This window comes from Perca flavescens, chromosome 11 (assembly GCF_004354835.1).
Source record: "Perca flavescens isolate YP-PL-M2 chromosome 11, PFLA_1.0, whole genome shotgun sequence".
Lineage (NCBI taxonomy): Eukaryota > Metazoa > Chordata > Actinopteri > Perciformes > Percidae > Perca > Perca flavescens.
In genome coordinates, this window is record NC_041341.1 from 14,551,643 (window position 1) to 14,579,257 (window position 27,615).

Consider the following 27,615-nt stretch of genomic DNA (forward strand, 5'->3'; position numbering starts at 1 on the left):
CTATGCTGAATGTGCCCTTTTGAGAGTGTTATGTTATTTAGGAAGCATTTAATTGGTGTAGCTGTTTGAGGTGGAGCTGGTTTTATTTACGTGGAGGTTGTTTAATTTATAGCAAAGCTACATGCTTCATAAACTGACATTATGTTGTGCAGGTAAAATTTGAACTTGCAATGTAAATAATAACTACAGCTGTCGGATCAATGCCATTGCGTACAATATGTTTTCCTCTGGAATGTAGTGGAGTAAAAGGATTATGTGGTGTGAAATAGAAATACTTGAAGTTCAAGTACATCAAAATTGTGCCTAAGTAAAACACTTGAGTAAAAGTACTTAGTTACTTTCCACCACTGTCTAAAAATTGGTTACTTTATGCTGCGAGGTGAGTTATTCCACAGAGAAAACTTGTTTCTCCAGTTTGCACATTCATAACTTGCACTATTTACATTATTATTATTATTATTTAATTTTTTATTATTATTGTTGCTTTATTTTGCTGCCTTTTAAAATTGTTTTATTTTGTGTATTTGTAGGGTATATTGTAGATTTTACATTGTTAGGCATTCTGTGGACAGCAAAGGAAGAATTTCCTTGTACAGGGAAACATGTTTCCTAATTGTGCATATACAATATGCAATACAACTTATGAACTCGAACTTGTTAGAATTGGAATCCATTGTCACCAACATGAAATCAAGCTGAAGAACACTACTTTCTTTCTAAAAGGATTTAACTACTTTTTTTTTTTTTTTTTTTTTACAAACACCTATCAAGTATACAAAGTTGTATAATGATGTTTGAAAACTAATTTTGGGTGGGGAGGAGTCACTAATGGGCTAATGGGCCGTGTAGCGATCACACGAGGTCAGACACGTGTCAAGTTGCAACACCATCATCAACATCATCTGCAGTTCTCTCTTCTGCCAAAACCTCGATCTTACATATCCCGAGGCACAGGATAAAAACATGTCCCTCCTCTTCGTCCTCCTCCACCTCCTCTGTACGTAGGCGTGATGGAGGAGGTGAGTGAGCTTCAGCTGTACACTGAAGGCCAACATTGGTGTCCACATTGCAGGCTTTGTCCTGCCAATTTTAAATCTCTCAAATCAAGTCCCACCTCGACAGGCTGTTTCATGAGGAAAGAAAATTACAATTGTAAAGCTTTTTTCGCATTCATTTTAAGTAATTTTCTATTTACATTGAAATGGTTTTCATACCTACCCCAATGTGTAGCCCAGTCATAAAGACCTGGGTTCTGGCATCTCACTTACACACCAGCTAATTGTAGTCCACTGTAATTACAAATGTGTCATTTCTCATTAGACCCTAACAGGAGACATGCACATGAAACACTCTTTTTGACAGTGGGCTTTATTTTATCTTTTCCTCCACTCTTTTATATCTTTCAGTTTGACACAGAGTAAAAAACAGCTTAAAGGTACTCATCCCTCCATTTTAATAAAGCCTACATATCTATCATTATTATTTCATTATCCTGATTTGCATATATGTTAATTAGGCCCTTGGGGCATAATCAGAAAGCATGGTATTAAGGCTTTGATTTTGTAATTGTTCTGTCTATGGTGCTGGTTCTATGTTTTTCTGCATCGCCTGCTTTTCTTGTGAGACTACTTACTCTTCTAACCTGCTCAACTTAGTTCTCTATCAAGACCTTTGATCTGTGGCAACTAAAGAAACAAAAAGAATCAAAAGTAAAGTCTATGAGGTCTAAAGATGTCTTCATAAAAGTGAGATTATCTACTGTACGTACATAGATGTAATTCTGTCTTAGTGATTTGTTTTGACATAGTGCAGTTGGAGAGCCATTAATTGGTTAAGGTTAATGTCTGCTTTTAAAATTAAATCAAGAACAAAAACACAATGCCAACTGTGGACATCTGGCTGTTTACATTATCAGTGACCAGCTCAGTTAGTGTGATCCAACGGCACTGCACCACTGACCGCTATTGGAAACTGTGTGTCCTAAGGCTCTGATCTATATATCACACAGCCTTCATTGCATAACATGTGAAAATTAAAACAAATGCCTCTTTCCTTTTTTTCTATTTCTAACATTCTCTTTGTTCTATTCCGCTCTCCCTCTTTCTCCATCCATCTCATTCACACAAATGTGCCCATACACATGATCTTATGAGCACTATACATGTATAGATAGCCTTTATGTATCAAATACCAGTTGGCAATATCAGTGAGTCTTTTTTACAGCACAGAGAAGCCCACAATCACATTATGGCTTATCACAACTGACTTTAATATTAGTTACTGCTCACAATACGGCCTCACTTCCTCTAGTTAGTTCATGTCTCCACATAGAGTTCACCACTACTTTCATCATGGTGTCAAAACCTTTTATAAGTTAATTAATTGATTTATTGATAGATCGCTGACTTGGTAAACTGACTGAGAGTTGGATACCAGCGCATGTCATTATCAGACACACATGTCCAAACATAGCATCTGTGATGTAGCCTGTTTTGGCCACTTGAGGGCATCTTGGTTTACTTAAGAGAAAGAGTGTTTTGTCTCTTGTAAAGGGTTCTAGTTTTAGTTCAGTCTAGTGCTTCGACAGCTGGTTATATAAATGCACTGGAAGATAAACAATCTAAAAATCCTGGTTACAGTCTGCATAAAGTTTTGACGTGACAGACTGTTACTTTCACAGGAAATCTCCTCTACTGTATGTTTAATTCACTGTATCTTTTTTTACACTATGTGTTGCTCCATTGCAAAGTGAAGTGGATGGGGTTCCATTTAGTGGTAGGTCTTTTGTTTTTTTGTGTAGAAGCAACTTTTTAGAATAGAGCTACAAAATAAATTCTCTGTGCATATCATTTTGCTTCTCCTTGATCAACACTGTAATCCTGCAGCAGTGTCCTACTGAGCTCTGTACTGCTCTCTAGTGGCTGAAAAGTAGTAAAGCAATTTACACAGTAAGTAGCAAAGCAATTTAAGCATGACAGGAGGGTCAAAATCCCCAACAGGGACTGCATTTTCAATCAGATTTTTAAACAGCCGCCAATGTTGGGTGAACTTCCAGAGGGACAGATTATGTGAAGTTGGCATGTCACATAGGCTACTGTATGCATGTAGCAGTGCTCTGCTACACCAAAACAGATGTAGAAAATGAGCTGGGTAATTGTTTCACCAAATGCACTTCTCTTGTCTGACAGTTTGAAAGACCTTGTTTTTTGTTTTGTTTGTTTTATTTGGATCCCCATTAGCTTCAGCATAAGCTAAAAGCTGTTCTTCCTGGGGTCCTACAATCTATCATCTATCTACAATTTACGACATCACATTACACACCATACGCACAAAGACATTACATTACATTTGAAAATACAAATCATATTTTACGGTTAACGCAATTAATCACACAAAAAATAAAAAAAATAAATACAAAAAATAAAATACAAAACATTACACTACTCCGATTAGATCTATTTAAAAAAAAATAAGATATAACGAAAAGCCCTATAACAGAATCTCTCTAAATTTATATTAAATATTGAAATATCTTTGAAGGTAATATTTCTTAAGTGATTTTTTTAAAACCATACTGAGTGTTTTGTTGTTTGATAATATTTGGGAGAGATTTCCATTCACACATTGCTCTGTACCTAACTGAACATTGAAATGATTTGGTTTTCACTTTAGGTAAAATAAAACTACCTCTTACTGCATGCCTCGTTGGATAATGATGTGTATCAGTACTAAAAGATAGTTTTGTATATAAATTAAAAGGTGTTTTGTTTGTTGTAACATTATGTAAAAAAAAAAAACATTAGTGAATACACAAATCTATTTTTAACTTTAAACCATGAGAGGCTTTCATGCATTTTATCAACATTTGATCTAAACCCACATGAGAGAGCCACACGTTCCGCTTTATTCTGAATCACTTGTAGATTTTTTATACAGTAAAGTCACTAAATTCCAATGAGTTATTGCAGGGCTGGTAAGTACTAATTAACTGAAAAAATACACTTTTTTTTAATTTAACCATCACTCCAGCTGATCTCCAAGACATGCTTAAGTATTTTTCTTCTATGAAAAAAGAAAACCTAGACTGTATAAAATAAACCCTTAGATAAAAGTTATTATATCACTGAACTTAATTATTGAAACTTGTATGCACACATAACCTCATAGTATGAATATGAGTATGCCTCTTGTGTAAGATGCCTGGTATTTGTTTTACGCACTCAATACATAGCTACATGCCTCATCATTATTCATGTGTATAGGCTATGTCTTAGGCTATTTATTATTTATTTAAGTTTGTGTTTTTTCGGTATTGTAATGTAGTATCGGGATGTTCCTTACGCTGCACATAATCAATGATACATTTATTTACCACCATAAAAACCGAACATGGTGGTTTGGTTCAGCTGACACACTAAACTTTTATCTACAACACATGGATTGTCAAAATACAACTTAAGTTGACTTAATCTTGTTAGTTCTCACAACAGGGATCACAGACTAACACAACACCACTACTGTAAGAATAAGACTGAGTGGATCCTGGGATATAGTAGGTGAAGTATTTGATGTATTCAGAGCTTTGGTAACATTTGATCTGTGACGGCGTTAATGGGTATCTGAGAGTGTGGTAATGTCTGCCGGTTAATGACTGCTGTCATACTGGAGCGTTAACCCCGTCACTTCAGACTAATCACTGCACTCCTTGTCCCCCTGTCCTCTCCATTCACTCACAGTCAAATACTCGCCACACACACACACACACACACACACACACACACACACACACACACACACACACACACACACACACACACACACACACACACACACACACACACACACACAGTGTCAGTTCTCAGGGCCAAGAGGGTCACAGTGGCCAAAGTTATGGTGCTTATCGTCATTAGCTGGGGCTGCATTTACAGACATCATTAGTCTTTCATTGTCTCTTGGGGAGAACTTTATTGCTGTTCTCAATCAGAGGTGGTTGAGGTCCCATTCACATACTGTCTCACCTGAAATCTATGGTGCATATCATATGAGCACACCTTAATGGACCTCTAGGAAGGAAGCACGATATGAAACACACTTATTAAACATACTATTTTATCGAGGGGTAATTTTTTATGGTTATAGTTTCATTAACAAGACGCCATTTGTCATGTTGTCATGAAGGAAGTTTATAATTCATATGCAAAGTATGGTTACAGTATAGTCAACTTTTTTGAAGCTCCATTAAAGGGATACTTTGCTCATATTAAATCAACTATATATCATAATAATGTAAGTATTATGTGTAAAAGAACTATGTTAAACTTCCCTCCATCTTACCAGTGCTCAGATCTCTCCCTATAAACCATGATTTGGTTACTGTATTGCTTATTTCTCGCCTTCAGAAAAATATTTCAGCTTACAATTTTAACTGTTATACCAGATTGTTTGTTACCAGCCGGCTGCCATTCTGTATTACAGTATTATGGACGAGCTTGACGAACTCGCATTACGTCACCCACCAGCAAGTTTTGTTTATTGGTCTGGTGCAGCGCAGTGCATTCTGGTAGTTGTAGGCTTTCTACCTTTTGCGCGAAAGGGAATATCACAGCTTATTTTCTCTGTTTTCTCTGTAGCACCAATAAAAAAAAAAAAAAAAAGTTTGTGCCACTGCATAGACTGACCAGTTTTATTAAAAGACCCTCTTTCCAGTAGTAAAATACTTTTTTAAGCATTATCTTTGAACAGTTAATCAAATTTAGTCCATCCTGTGATGTGAAATGTCTATTGGTATTTCTCATATTATTTAAATAGAAATCATCAAACTTTTGCAGCTTTACGTTTTTTGTTGTCTTTGTCTGTGTCTGAACTGTTTGGTTGCTTATTGTGTTATTGCATTTGTTATTGTTGATGCCGAATTCACAATTGGAGCTTGACCTGACTTTACCCTCACTACCATTCTATTAAATCTCAGAACTATGCTCAGGCCCTTTATCTGCATCAGAAACGTATAAAGACTGTACAGAACTATACACTGCATTTACGGCACACACTCGGCTTCATAAACGAACAAAAAAACATGCAAACACTCATCGGCACAGTCTTGAGGCGGCCAAATGCACTTCCAACATAAAGAGATGAGGAAGAACCTTCTGTGCGTGTGTATGTGTGTGTGTCTGTGTGTGTCTGTGTGTCCCTACTGTGAATATTTGCTTGTGTACACACATACATAAATGTGGGAGCTAGAGGCGGACCAGTGGGTGTGCACACCAAATGATTCAGCTTTTCATAGACAAGATTCATGTTTTATGAGTATGGGCTCCCATAAATTACATGGCCTGTCTCTGTGTGTTTATTTAACTGTTAGGTCAGACTTCAGAGCAGCTGTATGACACACACCCCACTGTGACATCCAAAGACACACTCCATAGTTTAGATGAGTCACATTTCAACAGTCACAGGAATCTCCCTTTCAGCAGCTGTGTGTGTGTGTGTGTGTGTGTGTGTGTGTGTGTGTGTGTGTGTGTGTGTGTGTGTGTGTGTGTGTGTGTGTGTGTGTGTGTGTGTGTGTGTGCACTATTTTGAGAGAAGTGTATAGTTTTCAGTTGTGGTATCAAATGTAGACAGGGCTTCTGATGGACCTGTGGGCTTCTTACGCCTGCATTCACATCAGGTATCATCTGCAGCTTCACAGGGAGTCAGCTTAGACAAAAAGGCACTGACCACACCTAAAGGTCAGTGGCTACTCCATTTATGTATTTGTAGAGAGATTAAAAATGCCTTTCCTTAACAGACACAGACAGACCTTTAAATATGCATTCTTTTGAATTTACCCTATGTTGTATTATGCGTTTTCAAGCTTGTGTTGCGAACTTATGTCTTTTACATTCAAAGTTGCATTCACTGACCTGATTGTTTTCCCCATCCCACATCTCTGAATTCACAAACTGAGCTTGGCCTGACCCGACATCACCCTAATTACCATTCTATTAAGCCTTCCAGCACCGAAATACACCCAGGTCCTTCACCTGCATCAGAAATGTATTAATATTAATGTGCTAACCTATACACTATGCATTTGCAAGTGGATACACACATTGTTTTTGATTTTGCTTATCCACACCCATGCACCAACACATTTGCTAATAAACATAAAGCAACACACACACACACACACACACACACACACACACACACACACACACACACGCATGCACGCGCGCGGCGCGCACACACACACACACACACACACACACACACACACACACACACACACACACACACACACAGGCCTTTCTAGAGGGGTTTGAACTAATTGGTATTCTCCCAAACTGCCCAGGGCTTCTCTAAGGAACCTCACTCTGCAGTGCTGCTGACAAGGCACATTCCATCACTGCTGCAGACTTAAAATAGGATCAAAGGATGGAGCTGTGTGTGTGTGTGCGCGCATGTGCGTGTGCGTGTGTGTGAGAGAAGAGAGAGGATGTGTGTGACCAGCATATTGACTCCTTAGTGAGTTTGTGACAGTGTTATTTTGCCTCTGCAGCCCTCTCTTTATATTTGTCACTTTGCTCACATTAGTGTCCTTAAATACCTTCATTTGCTTTATCATAAATTATGCACCATATAACTGGATTGTTGGCGATTTGGGCGATTTTTCAGTAGTTAGCCAATCACTACTGGTGAGGGGCCACAGGGCTGTGGTTAATCACTGACACTTGTATCCAATTGTGCTTCCATCTACTTCCTGGAATCAGGTGTCCTTTAAATGTGCGAAAGTCTGAGAAGATGAAGAAAAAAAAGCCAGCCCAGCCGCATAAATATTAGCAATTGACCTTTCTTTCCAAAGTTATACTTGCCAAGATGACTTAATTTTGTTGCTCCATTGGCATGGAAACCCTACAATTCAATCATGAAACCCACAATTTAACACATACGATTTGTTCACTTGCAGGGGTACAGGCCACACATGGCAGTTGATTTTGTTTTACGGTTAGTGTAGTTCAGCAACATAAGTGTTAACTTAGTTGTTTTAATTTGGGAGTAAGCTATTTGTGAGTGTAGCACAGTTTGAAGCAACTGTGTTTCATTATTGTCTCTGTTGGAGGGCTCCACACCTCAGGTCCACTTTAATCTCATCCCTGGAGGGAGGGGGGAACACTCCATCACACTCACAACAGAGAGACACATTGTAATGTGGCTATACATATTCTCTGGTGGCATATTTAGTACACCTAGCAGCGATTATGTGATGTACATTTAAATGATTTTATGACACCCTGCATGAGATGATGAACCAGGGATTTAAAGGTCTATGAGCAGAGACTTAATGAACCAGCTCCTACACTTGTTTGGAACTACTGTAACTCTCTCCAGAGTTGTTTTCTATCCTTTTCAAATATATTATTCATTGACAGCAGTGGCGGTGTAATTGGCAATAACGACTTAAGGTTTGCTTCTCAGTTGATCACTCCAGCAAGCTCATTTATCTATTAACCTGCATGTTATCAGAATGCTGTGGGACATAACCTGAGGAAACCCTCACAACTAATGGGCAATAGTCACAAGGAAGGCCCCAGACCCAGGAATTGAATGCTATGAAATCATATTCATCATCATATTAATCAGTATATATTATCTTCTAAATAAGGAGTTATTTGTAGACAACTACATACACTTGTTTATAGGATCCCTATTAGCTGCTGTATCCCAAAACCAAAGCAACTATTTATATCATGGGAAATATCATATCTATATCATGGGAAACTTTTAATCCACTTTAAATAGTACAGTATAAGGAACTAAACACTTTTTTTATAACACTGTATAGGCACTGTATGGACAGGCACCAGTTTACTGTACATCTCCAATTTCTTCAGCCTTAGTTCCAGCTCCAAACCACTCAGATCTTGTCATCGGTTACTTTTCGCCATTCTGTTTTCCACTCAAAATCCAAAGGCAATGGGGCCTTCTCCAGTGTAGCAGACAGTTTCCCCTTTAAGTAGCTTTATGGTTGTTAAAATCATCTTATTCTACACAGGCTTACAGTATTTCATATACACTATACCATCTCTTCACTAAGCTATGTGGTGTTTACATTGAATATGTTTTGAATATAAAATATTCAAACCCAAGATTCCCATGTTTTCTTAATGGCTCCACCATTCCATCAAATGTAATCTTTTTAGACACATTCCCCAATATAAATGTTATTCGTGTTACTATATGGTGTTTTTGGAAAGTTTTGGATCTCAACTGGAAGGATCTCAACTATTAAACCAAAGTTCTGTAGCTTTGAACAATGTTTGGCTGCACAATATGCATTTGTAATTACTGGATCATTTACCAGACACATTGACTACATGATTGCTTTTGTTTTGGATGTTACACTTATTTATTTATGTATTTTATTTAAATTTATACAACATTATTGGAAAGCACCTATGAAATCTTTTGTTTGATACATGTGCTAAATTAATACATTTTACTTTAGTTGACTAAAATAGTTCTTAGTTGTTGGCTAACACTATCACAGTAAAAGAACAAACTATTTTGTCATTAACAATTTTAGTACAGATGTTCTTGGTACCCAGGGTATGATTATTATCACCCCCTCAACTCTCTGGCCATCGTCCACGCCCAGGGCTTCACCATACACTCTTCATTTGTGACCATTTAACAAGAGCTCTCCATTTTCATTCCCTCTTGCAAGCTCTTGATGTGCACTCGTCTGTCTTAGCTCTCTGATTAGCTAAAACTATTAGACTAATCAAAACAAATGAGACACATGCACTGTTGAACACTCACAGTTCATAAGCTGGCTCTCTAAGCTTTTATGGCTTTGATAGATGGACTCATGATAGTCAATGATTAAACAGCTGAAGCATCGGGAAGAGGAGAAAAACAACAGAGAAAAGAAAATGACTTAAATCCTAGCTAAGCCAAAACATTACTCATCTCAAATTGAATTAACTCACTGTCTTTGATAATGCAATGTAATTTCATTTTGGCAAGTTTAGCTTCTTTTATGTCACTGGGCCCGAGAAGTGCTAAGTCCCACTCACTGTTTTTCCTATCGGGATGGGTGATAAAAGAACATGGCCCTCAGGCAAAGTAATAGCAATAATCAAATAGGTTGTTTATCCTGGTTCCATTGGGTGGCATTTGCTTTGCCTTGGCAGCAGGACATCTAACTAACAGTAATGCAATTTCCTCAGAGGAGATTGGATTAAAATGTTCTTACCTGATGAGGCTGTGGCTTTGCAAGTCTGCATCAGATTCTGCTTTGCTGAATATTTGGGTCTCCATGTGTCATACAGGTCAACTGTGCATGGTATCATGGTGTCTGGTAGTCTGTGTGAAGAATGTATTAATAATAGAGGAATACAAGCTGCATGTACTGCACAGTAGCCTACTGCACGTGTCTTCTTTGCGACAGGCTAATTTCTTGCAAATTAGATCCTAAGGCAACATTTAGGCCTAGTCCTCTTTCATTTGTGGCTAGTCTCGGATGACATGTCCAAATGAGTTAATCTAACTGCCTTTTTCTGTGACCCAACTTAAAGAATGAATGACGTGTTTAAAGTGTTTGTGAACAAATCATTGTGAACAGCTTGGGGCAGACTGTCAGTTCACCCTAACCATGTTAGGTTCTTTAGGTGGGGCAGTATAAATGGGGCATTAGAAGTCACAGGAAAAGGTCTTGGGTTAGAGGGCTTTGGAATGGGACTGCCATGGACTCTCATTCACTCATATGTAGGAGGAAAAAAAATGTAGGTATGTGCGTCCTCATTTTGTTTCATGAATGAATATTTCACAAAGTTTTTTTATGTGCTTTTTGACAACATGCATCATATTCTTATTGATATGGAAGCATTTTCGCAGTGTAAATGGATTAGTTTGCTCCTCCAGTGTGTGCTGTGTGCTAAGGCTTTTGCATGTGCATGTCTGTGCTACTGTATATGTAGAAAGCTTCTGTGACCATCCATGCATTCAACCTCTTGCTGTGTGACTGAAAAAGGTAAACGCCACAGAGCCTCTCCTCTCCAGTATTATCCCAAACCTGGATCCAGCCCAGTGAGTTGTTTTTATGTGCCAAATTTATAGAATTCATGGGTATACTTGTATTACTCAAGCACACCGATGCCAATGTATGCCTCGGTTGGAAACATATAATATGAGAAAATAATACTGCATACAGTATGGTTTCAAATCTGTTTCTTTTATACAAATTAATTTTGTAGCACATCACATTGGGTCTCTTTTTCCATTCATCTCATTTTTTAAGATTCTTATTCCAAACCACAATTTAAGAAAGAAAAAAAAACTAGCTAGTTGGTCAAATTATGTTGGGCAGAATCTAATATTATCATCATTACCCAGTACATACAATTAAATCAATGTACAAATACAGTATAATATTGGCGTGCTGTTCAATTCTTGCTAAACCTGCAGGATAACATTCCATAATCCCTTTTTTTCTTTTGAGCTGCGATTTTATATGTAATGCAATCCAAGTACCCCACCTCTGTATGATTACAACTGAAGGAAAGTGATTATCCATGTGAGCGAAATAGGAACCCTCTTAAATTCAGAAGCGGTGCTGTGACAGTGCTGTTCTGCAGGTTGCTGTGGGTGAGGGACCATTGTTGAGCTGACAGTGTCCGCTGCTGGTTGGATCGTTAACTGCAGTGTCTCCTGCAGCACCGCGGGGCTGGAGGCTTCTGAACAGACACGGGACATAAACTCGTGTGTCTGTCTAAAGCCAGAGCTCGAGCGAGGAGAGGAGTAAGGGGGGAAAAGGCACACCCTAAGCATGATTTTAAATGAGCAGGATCATGAATACCCCTTAATGTAAATTTGATAACGCATCTATGGGATAGTATGTAGGCCTATGCATTTTAATTCTATAGACAAAGCTATCATTTCACCGTTCTTCGGTTTTTAAACCACATCTACTCGCTTACACTTTTTAGATGTAATAGAAATGAATGCACATCCTTGTATAATTGTCTGTCGGCCAGCTCCACCCATTCTATATGCTTACGTCCGTACAGCTGGATATCAACAGGTGCGTCTGGCTTACGGAGACTGTACGCACACCAGGGCAATGCAATTCAACGCTCCAGTCCCCTATGAGCCCAAATGTTTAATTACAGCCACCAACAGCAGATGGCTCTCTTGAGTTTTAATTCCTGTCTGTGATTGAGACTTAGCTTATATTAACCCCAAAAGAAGAAAAAAATATCAACTATTTTGTCTTTTACAGGCTTTTATTGTGTTGAACCGACATGACTTCATCATCGTAATCGAGGAATAATGTGGAGTGGAGCATAGATTGGCTTGTGGTTCACATCCTGCAGTCTCTTGTGGTCGTTTAAGTAAAGATAATAATGTCCAACTGAAGGAAACGTTTCCCTCCATTATTGTGTGGTGCTGAAATTAGCGACGCTGTCCGTGGTACTGAAACCACATAGAGCAAATGAAGCGCGCCTCAGGTGCTTAAACAATATGAATGTGCTTATTTACCACACGTGCAGCAACTAGTATCCCCCTTATGAGGTAGAACATTAAGTTATTGTATTTTACTTGGATTTTTAGTGATTTAAACTATGCAGATCTGACTGGAAAATGTAGGTGCAATCCAAATTTACAAATGCCACACTAGTCTATTGTATTATCATTTCTTTAGGGAATTCCAGTTATTTAACTAAATGTGTTTCATATAGCAGCGAATCTTACCATCTAACGTCAGCATCAAGACCCGGCTGCTCATTCCCCTCCAAGCAGGGGCTTGGTGGTCGAGAGGGAGGGAGTGGGGGAGGGCATCCTCTTCACTCAGGCGTGTACTAACGAGTGGTTAGGACTTGTTGATGGTATATAGACTGAATCGAGTGACCATGGCTTCCTATCGTTTTTTTTTTTTTGAGCGTGGGGAAATAAATTGTGCTGTATGTCAGTGGCGTTACTTTCCTTATTCCCTTTACGCAATGATCGTCATACATGCATCTCCCGCGACGGGGGCTCTATAGGAACATCCACTGGGTCGAACTGTCTGCTGATCGCCGGGGGGTATAAGTTTTTATATTTGTATGCAGCTTGTCACACAATGCAGACGTCATCTCCACAGGATTTTGATCAGCTTTTGGTGATCTTCTTTTCTCTCTGGCTCCGATATCGTGCTCTGTTGTAAGTGTGGAATACAATGAAGAAAATATGTTGAGTGAACGTTATCCGGCAGATCGGCAGGTAGTTGGTCTACAAGTTTGCTTTCATTTAGCCTGCTGCATCACTGTATAACTCTACTACGGTTGCGTATTCATTTCCATCTCTAAATGTTGATCAGTCACCGCAGGGTCGCTGTCGCGGATTGCTTCTTGCAAACTTAGAGTTCGTTTCGCCCGGTGCTGCTGTGCCTTCACTCGAGTGGTGATCTTCGTAGGAGGCGCCTGCATTTGCTTGATTGCTGGCGGCGCACATGCACTGGCGTCCTAACAGCTACCCAACACAGCGACTTCTGATAGAGCAACCTCGTCTGGAAGAAAAAAGAGAAAACAGAGGGCGAAAAGAGGAAAGAGTGGGTGAATGTGCTGTGAGAACGCTGCAGCCGGTATTGGACATTTTAAGTAGGCGATGCTACTGAACATGTCACAGACAATGAACAAAAACATCACTTTGCAGGTATGAATGATCCTCTGAAATCTCGGTCCGCTTGAGTTTGGCATAGCTCTTCATCAAGACTATGGTTATTGATGCATGTATGGAATTACGCATGAACTGATCTCATTTTTTCCATCATGTCCAATCATTTTTCGAGTGATGATGACATCTGTTTTAATATCGCAATTAGCATGTAGTATTTGGACAAAAAAAGAAAACCAGCTCCTAAAAAAATATATTTGACATTTCACATCACGGAACGGACCACTTAGCCGCCACTATGGGACTGTGACCCGGGCTGCGAGCTCTGAGAGGCGGCTGTTTGTGTAGTCTGTGCTCCGTGTGCAGACTGGACCTGAGCAGTTGTGACATTTTGAGCCATGGCTGCTGCTATCGCAAGTGGGCTGATCAGACAGAAGAGACAGGCACGGGAGCAGCATTTAGATCGGCCCTCGACCAACCGACGGAGGAAGAGCCCCAACAAGAACAAGGGGCTCTGCAATGGGAACCTGGTCGACATCTTCTCTAAAGTGCGCATCTTCGGCCTCAGGAAGCGGAGACTACGGAGACAAGGTCTGGGAACTTTAGTGTGCAAAGTGCCTGCTGTGTTGGCGCAGAGCGTTGTGCATACAGTGTTTAAACATGTGCATACATTCAACCACTGGTTGAAAGCTCTAATTTGGCCACTAGCAATTATAATTACACCACATCCTATGGGGTTAAAGTACACAAGGTGATAATGAAATGACTGATACTCATGTATTATTATGATTACATAAACTTGCCAAATTGCACCTCCGTGCGTAAAAAGTTAAATTGAGGGAGATAGAGAGCAGTCTATTTTGTATATTGGGCCAGTTTGTTGAAAACAACAAACCTGCCTCTGATTTACATGCAATCCCAGGTAGCTGACAGGGTCCTGACGAGTTGTACCAAATGGTTTAGACAGGTTTACCGAAATGTCACCTCGGCGATTCTGAAAAGGGTCTGATCGTTATGAAGCACTACACGATTTGCCGAACTGCTTAGTACATTAAGCACATCACAAAAGCCAGAAATGAAACTCATTTATATGCAAGCAAAAAGGTCAATATCTCTGGCGGAATGGAGGTTACGCCTTTCAAACACAATCTTTTCTCGCATAATTTTACGAATCAGTGTGCCAATGGCCTCTTATTGCTCCAACTGATATTCGGTCCACTTATGAAAATGTCATATGCATTTTTGCTCACATGTGGCAACCTGGGATTTAAGAGCACCGTCAATAATAAGTTCACTGCTGGAATTAGTGCCGACTGAGACGATACTTTTTCTTACAAAAATGAATTAGGATAATTCATTTAGGAAATTAAATTACTCCAATTACTTCTCCTCGTTAGTGAATGACGGAAGGCGGCTGCATGTTCCTCTTGGAATCTACAGGTATCAAACCTGTTGCCCCAGACCTACTACAACTCCAACAGATTAAACACAGTTTTGCACAATTTAATTGTTAATTTAATTTAAACGCATTTCAAACAGCATTTTCTTGGTAACAACGCATCTAGAAGCAGTGTTTGGTCTTTCATCTTGTTCACAAAGAGAGCCGTTTTGATTGTTGAGCATCTCTCATCCCCTTTCTGTGTTTATATTGGAATTGAACAATACTATGAGCGATAATGTCCCCTTCACTAGCCTTTAGTGATTACACAGATTAAAATGGCTTTGATATATTTGGATCTATATAGTAGCACATCTGGACATGGGTCATGTTGCATCAGAATGGCAGGTTCTAATCGGCTATCCTTTAGACAGCTGTTTCTGCCTCTGCATTCTGTGTGCGGTGGCTGTCCCAATGTTTGTGTGTCTAATTGTCTGCCCTCCTCTGTCACATTGGAATTGATCTATGGGGTGTCTATTTTTTTCATTTTAACTTCAGTAGCGTCCAGCAGCCTCCCACAGCAGACATGTGGACAGGCAGTCATTTGCTGGGGGAATTATTATTATGTCTGGCCACTGCAATAGTAAAAAAAACAAAGCTCTGCAAGCTGGCTTTTTTGGTTTAGGGTATATTTTAGCATTTCATGGATGTGAACAGTTGGGATCTGGCCCAAATAAATCTGTAAGTCAGATATGTGGATGGAAAGTCTACCTGCACTTTCACCATGAAATGACTTTACAGCATCACACCTGCAACGGCCATTTTATAGAGCAATTTAGGGCCTCCCCGAGCCAGAATGGTGATGATAATCCACAGTAACAGTGCCAGCACAAGTGTTTGCGAACTGTTTCCTGAGGGCTTCAAAAAGCACGACCCTGCTGCCTGCAAGATGAGAAACACTCCCACTAAAATCAAAATAAAATGAAGGGGAAAGCCGATTTAAAATAAGTGTTTTGTCCTCATTTTTGAAGTTCAAATCAGAACACAGGGACAACCACTCTGTTTTCTCCTGGTTTAAGTTTGTGTTATTAGATTAGAGGTCTAATGGGAATATACTCCATTAATTTTCTCAAATGAGAATTAGGAAAATCTTTACCAAGTTATGTCAGGCTTTGCTGTCAGGGGGCTGTTTTGAAAATACTGCACATACCACTGTTTCTCTCCTCACCCCTCCACACCTTTCCTGCACACTTTTCTTTCCTCCCTTATTCTCTCTGATTCACCGTATTATCACAAGAGCACACAGCTTAGGAAGACTAATGGCTTTTTTGGTGTGCTTAATTAAATATTGGCCCCTGGAAGGACTTTTGTTTTTATGAGTAAAAGTCGAAAGCGCTACTGATCATATGTGTTGTGATAACACAGGCAGACATGCACAGTTGTCCTCATTGCCTAGGTGAGAAAGACATTGGGCTTCCTTTTGACAGCTGCAGAGAACAGAGCAGCCTTCTAACCATGCAGACTGTGATTATATATTGAAGTCACATTCAGATTCCTGCTGAGATCTGTCAAGATGAGGGGAGTGGAGGTGTCTGGATATGTATTCTAACATCAGCATTCCCTTTGGTTTTGAGTATTGTTCTTGTGAGACACTACATTAGCTATTGTTATGGGGTATATTAATTGGCAATGATATAAATTGTGTTTTTGAGCCAGAGCGTTCGTCAAATTCAAAGAAAATGTATCGAAACTATCAAAATTCAATAGTAATTGTCCTCATCTTTTAAACTGTATTATTATGACAGGCTATTTTAAAAAACAATGGAGTACCTGATAGACCTAGATAAACGGCACAATGTTTTTAAAAGATATGGCATTGTCTGCCTTGTTCATTAGATTGCACAGATGTGGTTTCCTGTCCTCACCAACACTTGAGGGAATATGCTGGGAACACTTTGCGTTTTCTCTGTCATATAAGCTTTAATTTTAAATCACCCATGCATTTTGATATCAGATGCGGAGCCAGTGATCAAACAATTTTTTTAAGCGATTAGATCTGAGTTGTAAATCCTATTACCCTCAAACCCAGTAAGTGAGCTGTGGGCACATCCAGCTGTGGCTCGCCCATAATCTCAATGCTCTGGCTCTAATTATCTCACTAGATTAGATCCATAGATCATTAGACCATGTTGCATAGATCAGACCATTCGATTAGTTTACATGATCTAGAAACCCATTTGAGATGAATGCCTTCCTGTGCCGTGGACTGTTTATTCAAAAGTATGTTGGCGGCACACAGCAGTACATCATCAGTCGTCTTTCAGAGCTGTCTGTATCAGATGAGCTATTGTTGAGCTGTCAGAGAAGTTGTGGATATCAGGAGGAATGGGAAAAGCGTGGTAGCTTTCCTTTGCTTGGTCTATACTTTTCCATACCAACAGAAACAACATTAAGTTTTTTTTTTCCTTTGCAGGCAGGAAAGCCCTTCTCCTATTCCAGAAACATCCAAAGTGGGTCAGGCAGGGCAGGGCTGACAGCAGTCTACAACTACAGCTGTGCCCACGTGTGTGTGTGTGTCCTTATACTCTGTGCTGTGTTTGCTTTGCACTGAGCCAAACCTGTGTCTTTGCACACAAACACACACACACACACACACACACACACACACACACACACACACACACACACACACACACACACACACACACACAGAGGAATGACACAACAGAAAACAAAATAGGAAAGGAGCTGCAGGAAAGCCACTTTTTAAAAGAAAAAAAAATATCACAATGACAGTTCAATTTATACATGTATGCAGAGAGGACTTCTGCTGCAGAACTACCCGATTTGGGATCTTACGTTTTTGATGCTTGTTGTTTTCAAGGAAACCCCCTGCTGCTGCCAAACCACCACTTTGTTTCCCTAGAAACAAAGAAATGGCATCTAGAATCATACAGTGCTTCTGTTGTAAAAACTAATACCAGTGCAACTGGCAAATTCCAACTGCGGTAGTCTGTATACTCCATAGGCAGCTCTAAGCAGCACTATTGTTTCACCATCCTGGTCTGTTATAGAGGGAGAACACAGACGGATGAGGAGTGTATCTCTGTGCTGTAAATAATGGGGGATATCCCATGAATCTTGGTTTGCAAGAAAATAAATGACCTCAAATCCATCAGAAACATTTTATAAAATGAGCAAGTTTGACCTTCAACATGAGTTGCATTGATGATTTGCCAGCTTTCTAAGGATTACAAAACCCATTATGTCATTCTAAGGTATTCACTAGCATGTACTAGCACTAGCATGTCTGATGTGAAATTGTCAGTCATAAAGAAAGTGTTGGGTTTGTAAAGACATGATTCAATGCAGGACATATTCATTCATGCACCCCTCATTGTCAACAACTATATACTGTATTACTGAAACTTACTTCACACATCCTCCCATTGCGTTATGTCTTTTAATGTTTTTTTATTCCATTTGATAAATTAGATAGACTGTTAAAGATTTCAGCTCACTCTCGCTGCAGCTCAAAAACACTGAAGTTCGAAACCGTAGGGGAGATCCGTGTGTGTGCGTGCGTGTGTGTGTGTGTGTGTGTGATATACTGGCGGGCTCGCCCTAGGGAACACAGCCAACATCACATGATTTATAGCATGACGTTGGAGCCAAGTTCACCTCCACACACAGACCTACAAAAACAAGTATTCATACAGCCAGCAACCAGTTATGCCAGTTTTAATTATTACAAATTGCCCCACACAGATCTGTCTTTAAAATCAATCTCACTGTCACACATTGTATAAATGCTGCTGATCAAAGTCATTAATCAATCGCAGGTTGGCAAACTTTGTTTGTTGTTTACAAAATCCATGTAAAAATGTGTGTGTGCAAGAGTGTGTTTTTGTCTATGTGGCCATGTTTCCCTGCTATACTGTGTGAAAACTCACCCATCTCCCTCATCAGAAGATTATAGGGAATATGTGTGTTGTCTTGAGGCTGTATAATGTATGGTATCTGAGCGCATAAGCATAATTAATCAATTAATTTAGCCCTTTAGATTGCTATGATATGCCAATGCCATTTGCAGTGGCTGAAAGAGGGAAAAATATTGAGGACTATAATGGTTCACTGCTCCTAAGATCTCTGCAGGGTAAATCCAGACAGCTAGCTAGACTATCTGTCCGATCTGAGTTTTCTATTGCACGACTAAAACTACTTTTGAATGTACACGTTCCACCAAAACAAGTTCCTTCCCAAGGCTATTTTGCAGAGGCACCGTTGCTCCGTCCAGCGCCACCCCAGACAATTGTGATTGGTTTAAAGAAATGCCAATAAACCAGAGCACATTTTTCTCCCATCCCAGAATGCTGTGTGGACTAGCCAGACCTTCCCCCACAGCGCTGTGGAGGTAGGTCTGGCAATGCGAGACTACATATTAAGTGTCTGGTATACGAAGTACAGAAGTGCTGAGACATTGAGGAGATTAGTCAATTAGACTAGAAAATTAAGATGAAATTAAGAAATATTGCACAGTTTAAACACATGGAATTTTCCAAAGACATCCTAATGTGCAGTCACATGTACGCTAGTTTTTTTTTAAAAATGTATCCCTTTTAGTTTTCTATTTCTTTACTTTTTACATTTTTCCCTCAATTTTCTCAGTGTTATTACAAACCCACAAAATGCCAACTAATTTGCAACATGACAGTCAATCAGTAGTTTTTAAAATCATTCATCAACCAAACATTTGTGGGTTCAAACACCTCTAATGTGCAACAAACAAAACAAACAAAACAAGACGTTTGAAGGTGTTGAATGGGCTCAGAAAACTTGGATGGGCATTTTTCTTCTTTTTAGTATTTTCAGACTAACTGTGGAAGCCCATTTCTGCCATTAAAGAGTATAAATGAAAAGTTAGTTTTGATTAAAAAGACTATTTGTATGGTAAGTCAAAGTTATGAAATATAAAGTTAAAATTTTGACTTAGAAAAGTCCAAATAATGAAAAAAATATTAGTTAGAAAATCTGACATGCTACTGTACTGTATGTTAATTTAGACTTTTATCTCATAATATTGCCTTAGAGTGACTATAACTTTTCATCTACTTTCTTGATTTTACTGGAGGAAATGGGCCTCTCTCTAAATTAATACATTTTTCAGAAACAAAACATATTTATAGCTTAATTGTAACAAAAATGTTCATTAGCTGCAATACATTGCAATACAAGACAATACAAGAATGGCAGTTTGTATATATATATATATATATATATATATATATATATATATATATATATATATATATATATATATATATATATATATAGTCCATCAGATATTAAACGCACAAAACAAAGAAATCATGATGGCCTCACAGTGACCTCATTCTCTCGATGAAGATTTGACTGCACTGAGTATTAATAGTAAACCCGAGAGATACTGTCATCATCCTGTCAACCTGCTCAATGCGTAGCGGAGGTATTCTGACAGTCACATTCTGCTTTAGCCACCTTTTCATAGTTCTGGTGAGGCAGCACAGCAGAAGCAGCGCTGTTGAATGTCGTTATATATTGTTTGGATATACCAGCAAAGAGGCATTTTCTCCCCTTTTCAAGCAGCCGGGAAAGGTCTCAGAGCCATCTAATGCCATCACCCAGCAGAGCCATTTTCAATAGAGACTGCCTTGAGCTGTACGCTGACAGAAAAAAATCCTTTCTCTGCCCTCAGCAAGACCTCTTGAGTTTTCCTCCGTGGCCATGCTCTCTCTCTTCTTTCTCAGTTTCTAGTTTCTCTCTCTGCCCCCCCCCCACACACACACACACACACATTTCTTGCAAGGAGCACGGTTTAGGCTCAGGTGAAGTTAATGGTTCACCTCCCCAGGGCTTTCCTAGAATGAAATCTGGTGTGATGGCTGTCTCTACAATAAGAATAATGTTGATGGTAGATGACCCCAGTTGTTTTTCATGCACACACCCAAACACACACACACACACACGACACAACATACACACACATGTCTAGAAGACGAAATATTGTTGTGCAGCTTGAACACAAGCAATCCTTTTCCAGAGACATCACAATGTGCAGCCACTTTTTACATTTTCATTTTCACTTTCACTTTTTTCTTTGTGTTATTACAAACCCACAAAATGGCAACTAAATTGCAACATAACTGGTTGAGCTGCGGTGGTGCTGGGCCATTTAACTACAGCAGTGAGAGATTTGTACGTATGTGGCTAATTCCCCTGTCGGGTCAGCTGGAAGGGACACAGGAAGAGCACAGATGCTTTCAGATTCTAGACACCATGGACCCAGAGGGGGTGCTGTTGGGTTCATTATTGGAGTCAGGCGACAACGGATTAATTCTGCTGCCTATAATTGGATGGCCTATCTCTGAGCAGGGCAGGGTTTATGTGTCCAGAATTTGCCTATAAACATACACAGGAGTCACCAAGTACTGTGAAATAGTTCTGCACAGTGTGTCATGGCTTGTTGCTGTTAAAACCCACCAGAAAACAATAATTTCTTGAAGATGATTTGGTTGGCTGTAGCAGTCCCTGTAACAAGCGTTTTATCTTTTTGCTGATTGCTAATGTTTTCTCTGTGTTCTTTCTCCCTCTTTCTCTCCTGCAGATCCCCAGCTTAAGGGTATAGTGACCAGGTTATATTGCAGGCAGGGATACTACTTGCAAATGAACCCAGATGGCTCTCTTGATGGGACCAAGGATGACAGCAGTAATTCCTGTGAGTACCTTGACAGTGACTGCTGGCCTTCTCCATCAAATTATCAAGTTACTGGTACTGGTAATAGGTTCCTTGAGCACAAATGTTTTTTTCTTTCAGGAAGTGCCTTACTCACTCCCTGTTCTAGATGTATCCCTCAGGTGCAGGAAATAAACCAGCGGCTGTTCAGTCACGCTTTGTTAACTTTTAGGCCAATACCTTACCTTATTTTTCAGCCTTGGGGACAAAAATGTCTTCTTAAATGCCAGCTATAGTATCACACAGATTTACCCTCCTCTCTGAGAGGAAAAGTGGACCAGGAAACAGTAGGCTTAACAGGGAGAAAAGGGTATTATTAGCTGGTTCTGGCACTGCTCCTCTAGCGCTCCAGGCTAGGTGGTTAATTTGATTCCAGTGCTTGGTGCTAACGTTAGCCTGACACTCTACATTGCGTCACTTACTGCTGTCAGCATGAGATGTGGCACATGTCACTTCTGATAGGCTGAAGAGACAACAGAGGGAAATTGCGCACAAGAGATGCATCATATCTTTAAATCTATAACACTGAATCAAGCGTTGGCCCTGACTGAATGGTTGTACTCTCAGCCTTTCCCGAGCCTCTAAACCTGCCAATACCTATTACTTACAGGGTCAGCAAAGGTCATTATGTACTATGTACTAAGTCTTCAATATACACACAATTATGTCACAGCCAGGCCCGTCCTGTTTTTTCTCACCAGTACAAACATTATTTATTAACCTACCAGGCCCAGGGAGTCTGCTACAACAACAAAAGGCCTATTAGATCTGCCACGCACCAGTGGTGGCCCCAATTACAACTACTTCTCAGGTATATCTGCGTGGTTGCGGCTATGCTAGGCTAGTCACGTTCACCAGCCATGCTGCAATTCATCTTCAGAGATTACCTAAATGCAGCAGCTAGCAATTGTATTATCTATGCTTTGTGATGCATTAATGATCGGCAGCTTGCATTTGGATGATGAATTACACGTTAATGTTTCAGTGTGTTCAATTAATGGTAAGGTCTGTCCATGGTCATGATATCTGGTGATATTTTTATGTACGTGTGCTTGCCTGTTCACGTGTGTTTTTCAGCTTTGTTCAACCTTATTCCTGTGGGCCTCAGAGTTGTCGCCATTCAGTCCGTGAAGACAGGGTTATACATCGCCATGAACGGGGAGGGCCATCTGTACACATCAGTAAGCTGGCTATTCTATTCTATTGTCAAAAATGTTGAGTATGTCTTGAAAATGTACTTGATTATATTTAAACATAAGGACATACACAAGTTAAATGCATTATGCTGAATACGTGTCCTGATTTCAGTTATGTTTGTATCTGCACTATGTGTGTTTTACATATAAAAAATAGCCATTCAAATATACAGTATATGTGTGTCTATATAGGTAAATTCATCAATTTTCACAAAAAGCAAGACAAGTATTCCCAATAAGGACCCTGAATATGTCTCATATATTTACCACATTTACAACAGGATAATTGCATTTCACTGAAGGTTAGGTATCCCTTTAAGCAGGCATTCAATCATACCGTTTTGTATTAATCAGGTTGAATGCCCCTAGAGTTTTCATTCCATATGAAATAAACATTTATATTAGGTGACATATATTTCGCTCTCTCACATGGGATCTGCTGTCGTGCTATTGCACAGTATATTACAAAGTTAAATCTTTTGGTCTGTTAGTCTATACAAATAAATTAAATGTATGCTATTGGCAGAGAGATGATGTGACAAATATGTTTAGCATGATGTAAATGATACCTTAAAGTTTCTTAAATGCAGATCTTTTTTGACCAGAGTTAGGTCAACTGAGCAGCCATTCTTTTTCACTTTGTTGTCACCCACTGTTATTGACTAACCAGTCTTCTGCGGGCTAGACAGCCCAGGGGGTGATAAGACCTTGCCCAGCACAGATAGTGCTTCTAGTCTCACTCCTCCACTCTGTCCTCTCTCAGTCATTCAAATCAATCAGCGGGAAGAACATAGGGAGTGCTGCTCCTCTCCCAGACAGGAATATCCATCAGAATCAGTGTCTCTTGTCCTCCTGTTCCTAATCCTCAGAGCGCAGAGAAGGGATTGCCATCTTATTCTTCATTTATTACCTTGGAGGTTTAGAGGAGCTACTTCTCTTACAGTACAATGGACTGGTATTCCAGTGGAATTCTCTAATACTTAATCACTGCTTGACTTAAGCCAGGAAATAAAATTCATTTGAGAAGGATTGACCTAGAATCCTGTGGATGTTGTTAAGGAATGGCACAGTAGGGATTATTATTTAATATATTTAATATATTATATATGGGTGCACTCTACTGCATAACACACAATAAGGTGTCATTTGCATGATTTGTTGATTGCACACATATTTTTTTCCCTTGTAGACACACACTCAAACACGTTTGACCGAGCAGCATACCTGGAAAAGTAAAGCTTCAAAATATTATTTTTATTGTCCTACCTAACTTTAATAGATGCAATCACTTTAAGCAAGATGTTGTTTTATTATTTAACTTACTTATGACAACAAAAGGCAAAAAGACAATAATCAGTGAAACATTAAAATTTAAAAAACTGCAAATAAAGCATGAGGATACATTTGAGAAATGATTTAAAAAGAGTTTTAGATCAAATCTAAAACACAAGAATAAGTGATAATATTGGTTATACATGCATATATACAATATAGATAATGGTTCAGTGGTTCCTCTACAGAATTACTGCAGATAAATAGTTACACCTGTACAAGTCATATATCTGTGAAATTTGATGTGTGCCAAATTATGGTACACATCAAAAATAATATAGAGGGCAGACACAATAAAGGACCTTTAGCCAAAAGTAATTAACTCCCTATTTGAAAAACTAGCACACAGCTAGCTTAAATCATGTCACATGCCTATTAGCAATATTCGGCCCCCTCTACATATTGTTGACCTTTCATATCTCTGTTGGTTAGTTTCAACTTGTAATGGCTGTTCCTCTTCGTCTAAACAGATTGTCTGTGTTTAGCATATGATTTTCTAGTTAACCATGCTTCTCCACTTGTCACATTCAATAATTGTGAAGTGTTTTTGACGCCTGGAAGTTGATCACCAACATACTTTATAGCCGATAAATGCCCCTGCTAATTGGCATTCGAACTAAAGTAAAGCCCCCTTTTTGCAGCAGTGTTTGTAACTCTGACTATGTTACTTCAGAGACCTTTATCATGATGTGCTTTTAGTCCGCTGGACATGTTTAGTCCAAGCACTAAGTGGGTCTCGTTGAGCCCTGTCGGGGCGATGTGTTCCTTCATCTCGGTTTACCGGGCTCCTCTCTACATATAGCTCTCCTGCTCCATTTGCAGCTTATTTCTGTGCTAATGCAGGTTCTGATCAGACCTCAACTATCCAGCCGCCCACTCAAAGGTCTCTTTTTGCTCCTTAGTGTGTGCCTTGTAAGATATAAGATGTAAGATGTTCGTCATCCTCCTCCCCCTTCTTTCTGCATTTTCTATGTGCCTCTGTAAGCAAGGTACAACCATTCCTCCCATTATCACTCTGTTCCTTCGCAAGCCAGAATCTGACAGTCAACCTTTTCTGCCCATTAAGGGTATTTGATTATTGTGCACTCACATTTTCAGAAACTACTTTGAAGGTTATATTAATGCAGAAGAACATGTTGCTTTGGAGTTGCTGGGGTGCATAGTATATAGGGAAAATCTTCAAGACAACAACCTTTTTTTTATTTAAAAAAAGTATTCCTTCTCAATATGGCCTCATTCCCTGAAGCCAGGTCATTTTATCAACTAGAAGTCCCTTGGTCAGTTGTTATTATTTCACAATAATGCATCACTAAGGCTTTTACTGTGATGACGTGCTTTGATAATGAGTGAGACTCAATTTATTACCAGATGAGGTGAATCAAAAGGAGAGTGCCACTCTTTTAGAAAATAAATGGAAACTTCATTCAAGGCCTCTGGTAGTGCATCATATTCTTTTGTGTGAGGCACCCACATGCGGCTCGAATAACAGAGATAGCATCAAAGGGACTGTGCAGCCTGGCACAAAGGACACACCATGGGATAAAGGGGAGTTCAATCGTCTCATCCCTTTTTTAATCTGCTCCTTTTGTATCCAAGCCAATAAACTCCCAGCTAATTTCTCTTCCAGACTGCTCCTTGGATCAGACATTTCTTCTGAAATATAATAAGGGGAGATAAATTCACCCAGCTTATTGTAGAAGGTAGCAGAAATACGAATTGTGGTAGTCTCTAGATAACTGTAATATAAGTCTTCATACAAAAACAGACAAATTCAAATGAGGTAAAATATTAAAAAAAAATATTATTATATTTATTTATATTATATTATAAATTATTCTGTAGGGACTGATATTAAATCCCCAAAAAAGCAAACAAGGAAGTGTTGGATTATATATTTTTATAACACATGATGAAATGATGGTGCAAAAGAATGCAACTCCCTAGTGTTGATTTTGTTGTCGTTGTTTTCCTGTCCTGCTAATACAGTCTCCTGTCATCTCTCAAGTGTAAAGGTTGGGCATTTCATGGTCGGCTGGTTTTCTTTAGAGCCAGTTCCCCATTTCCTCCCTTCACTGGAGTCTCTCACTGCAGGCTTTCTTTATCAGGAGTCTGCACTTGTTAGTGCTACCTTTCATGATTGTCAAATTGACTTGCCACATCACTTGAGTGGTCCTTTTAGAAATGAAATCCTTGAAAGGACCAATCTGGAGCACTGCAGTGGCTTTAGATTTACTTGTTAGAGGCTGTATCATCAGCGATATGAACACTGAAGACTGAGGGCATCTCTTTCCTGTAGTGCCCAATTCAGAAAGTATGAAAGCTTGGTGGGAGCTTGATGTAAGGGCTCCCTTTGTTTGCATCAGAATGAAAATGAAAGTGCACGTGTAGGGAAGAATACAAAAGAGCGGCTTATTCCGAAGTCGGTGGTGTGAAACCAAGAGAGTCCTTTGAGAAGCCATCAGCCCCGGTTTGGGTATTTGATATTTCCCCACCAACATTCTTATTCATCTTCCAACCTCTTTAGCCATTTTTCTAATGCTGCTCTCAAGTGTATCTGTTAGGGACACACTACCATGGATGCCCTTTGCTCCTTTGCTTTCATCTCGAGGTGTCTTGCAAAGACATGGCATTTCATGGGTGGATAATTCAGTTCAACATGCTATTAAAATGACCTTTCAGTATGAGATCACTGTATATTAGTATATTTAAAAAAGACAAATTTGAGGTTTATGGACATGCAGGTTACATCTTCTCTATCTACATAAGGATCTTTTTTTTTTCATAGTTAATAGGTCAGCCTCTCAATCGCCCGGTCACAAAAGCATAAGCAGAGAAATCAATTAGCTTCAATTGCAGCAAAGGAAATCTGCACTAATCTTTCGTTTCATGTTCAAAGTCGGTGAACATTGACTTCAAAATTTGTGCCACTGACCAATAGCATACAGTCTCGACAGTGCTGACCTTTAGGGACCGGACACAGTTCAAAACATGGGAAGCTAGTTTAGTTTGTTAGCTGTGTTGCACCATATGCAACATACACATGCTCTGCTGGAATATAAACTGCTCCACAAAAGACACATGGTCTGCAGACAGTTAGGAAACAAGAGCCAATGGTACAATCATATATCTTTATTAAACTGAACTTATTGTCACAAGCCCCGGCATCTTCCCGGCTGGCTAGCATGTTATGAGTTAACATTGGTTAGAGAATGCTTTGGTGAACTTTGCTATTACACATTCTGGTGTGATCAGGGCTGAATTTAAAAAATAAAAAAGAGATAATGTAAATATATATGACAAAG

The 27,615-nt window shown here is 39.3% G+C and overlaps 1 protein-coding gene across 3 annotated transcripts in view; it reads left to right on the forward strand.

The window, feature by feature from the left end:
• The window catches only part of fgf14 (fibroblast growth factor 14), a 103,488-nt gene that overhangs the window by 49,627 nt on the left and 26,246 nt on the right, over positions 1-27,615 (forward strand). For 2 of the 3 annotated variants that reach the window (XM_028590845.1, XM_028590849.1), the window contains exons 2-3: positions 21,657-21,767; positions 22,863-22,966. In XM_028590845.1, the coding sequence (XP_028446646.1) occupies positions 21,657-21,767; positions 22,863-22,966 (215 nt within the window). Of the gene's footprint in view, positions 1-14,033; positions 14,227-21,656; positions 21,768-22,862; positions 22,967-27,615 lie in introns of those variants that run through there. The other variant, XM_028590846.1, reaches the window with a different exon arrangement.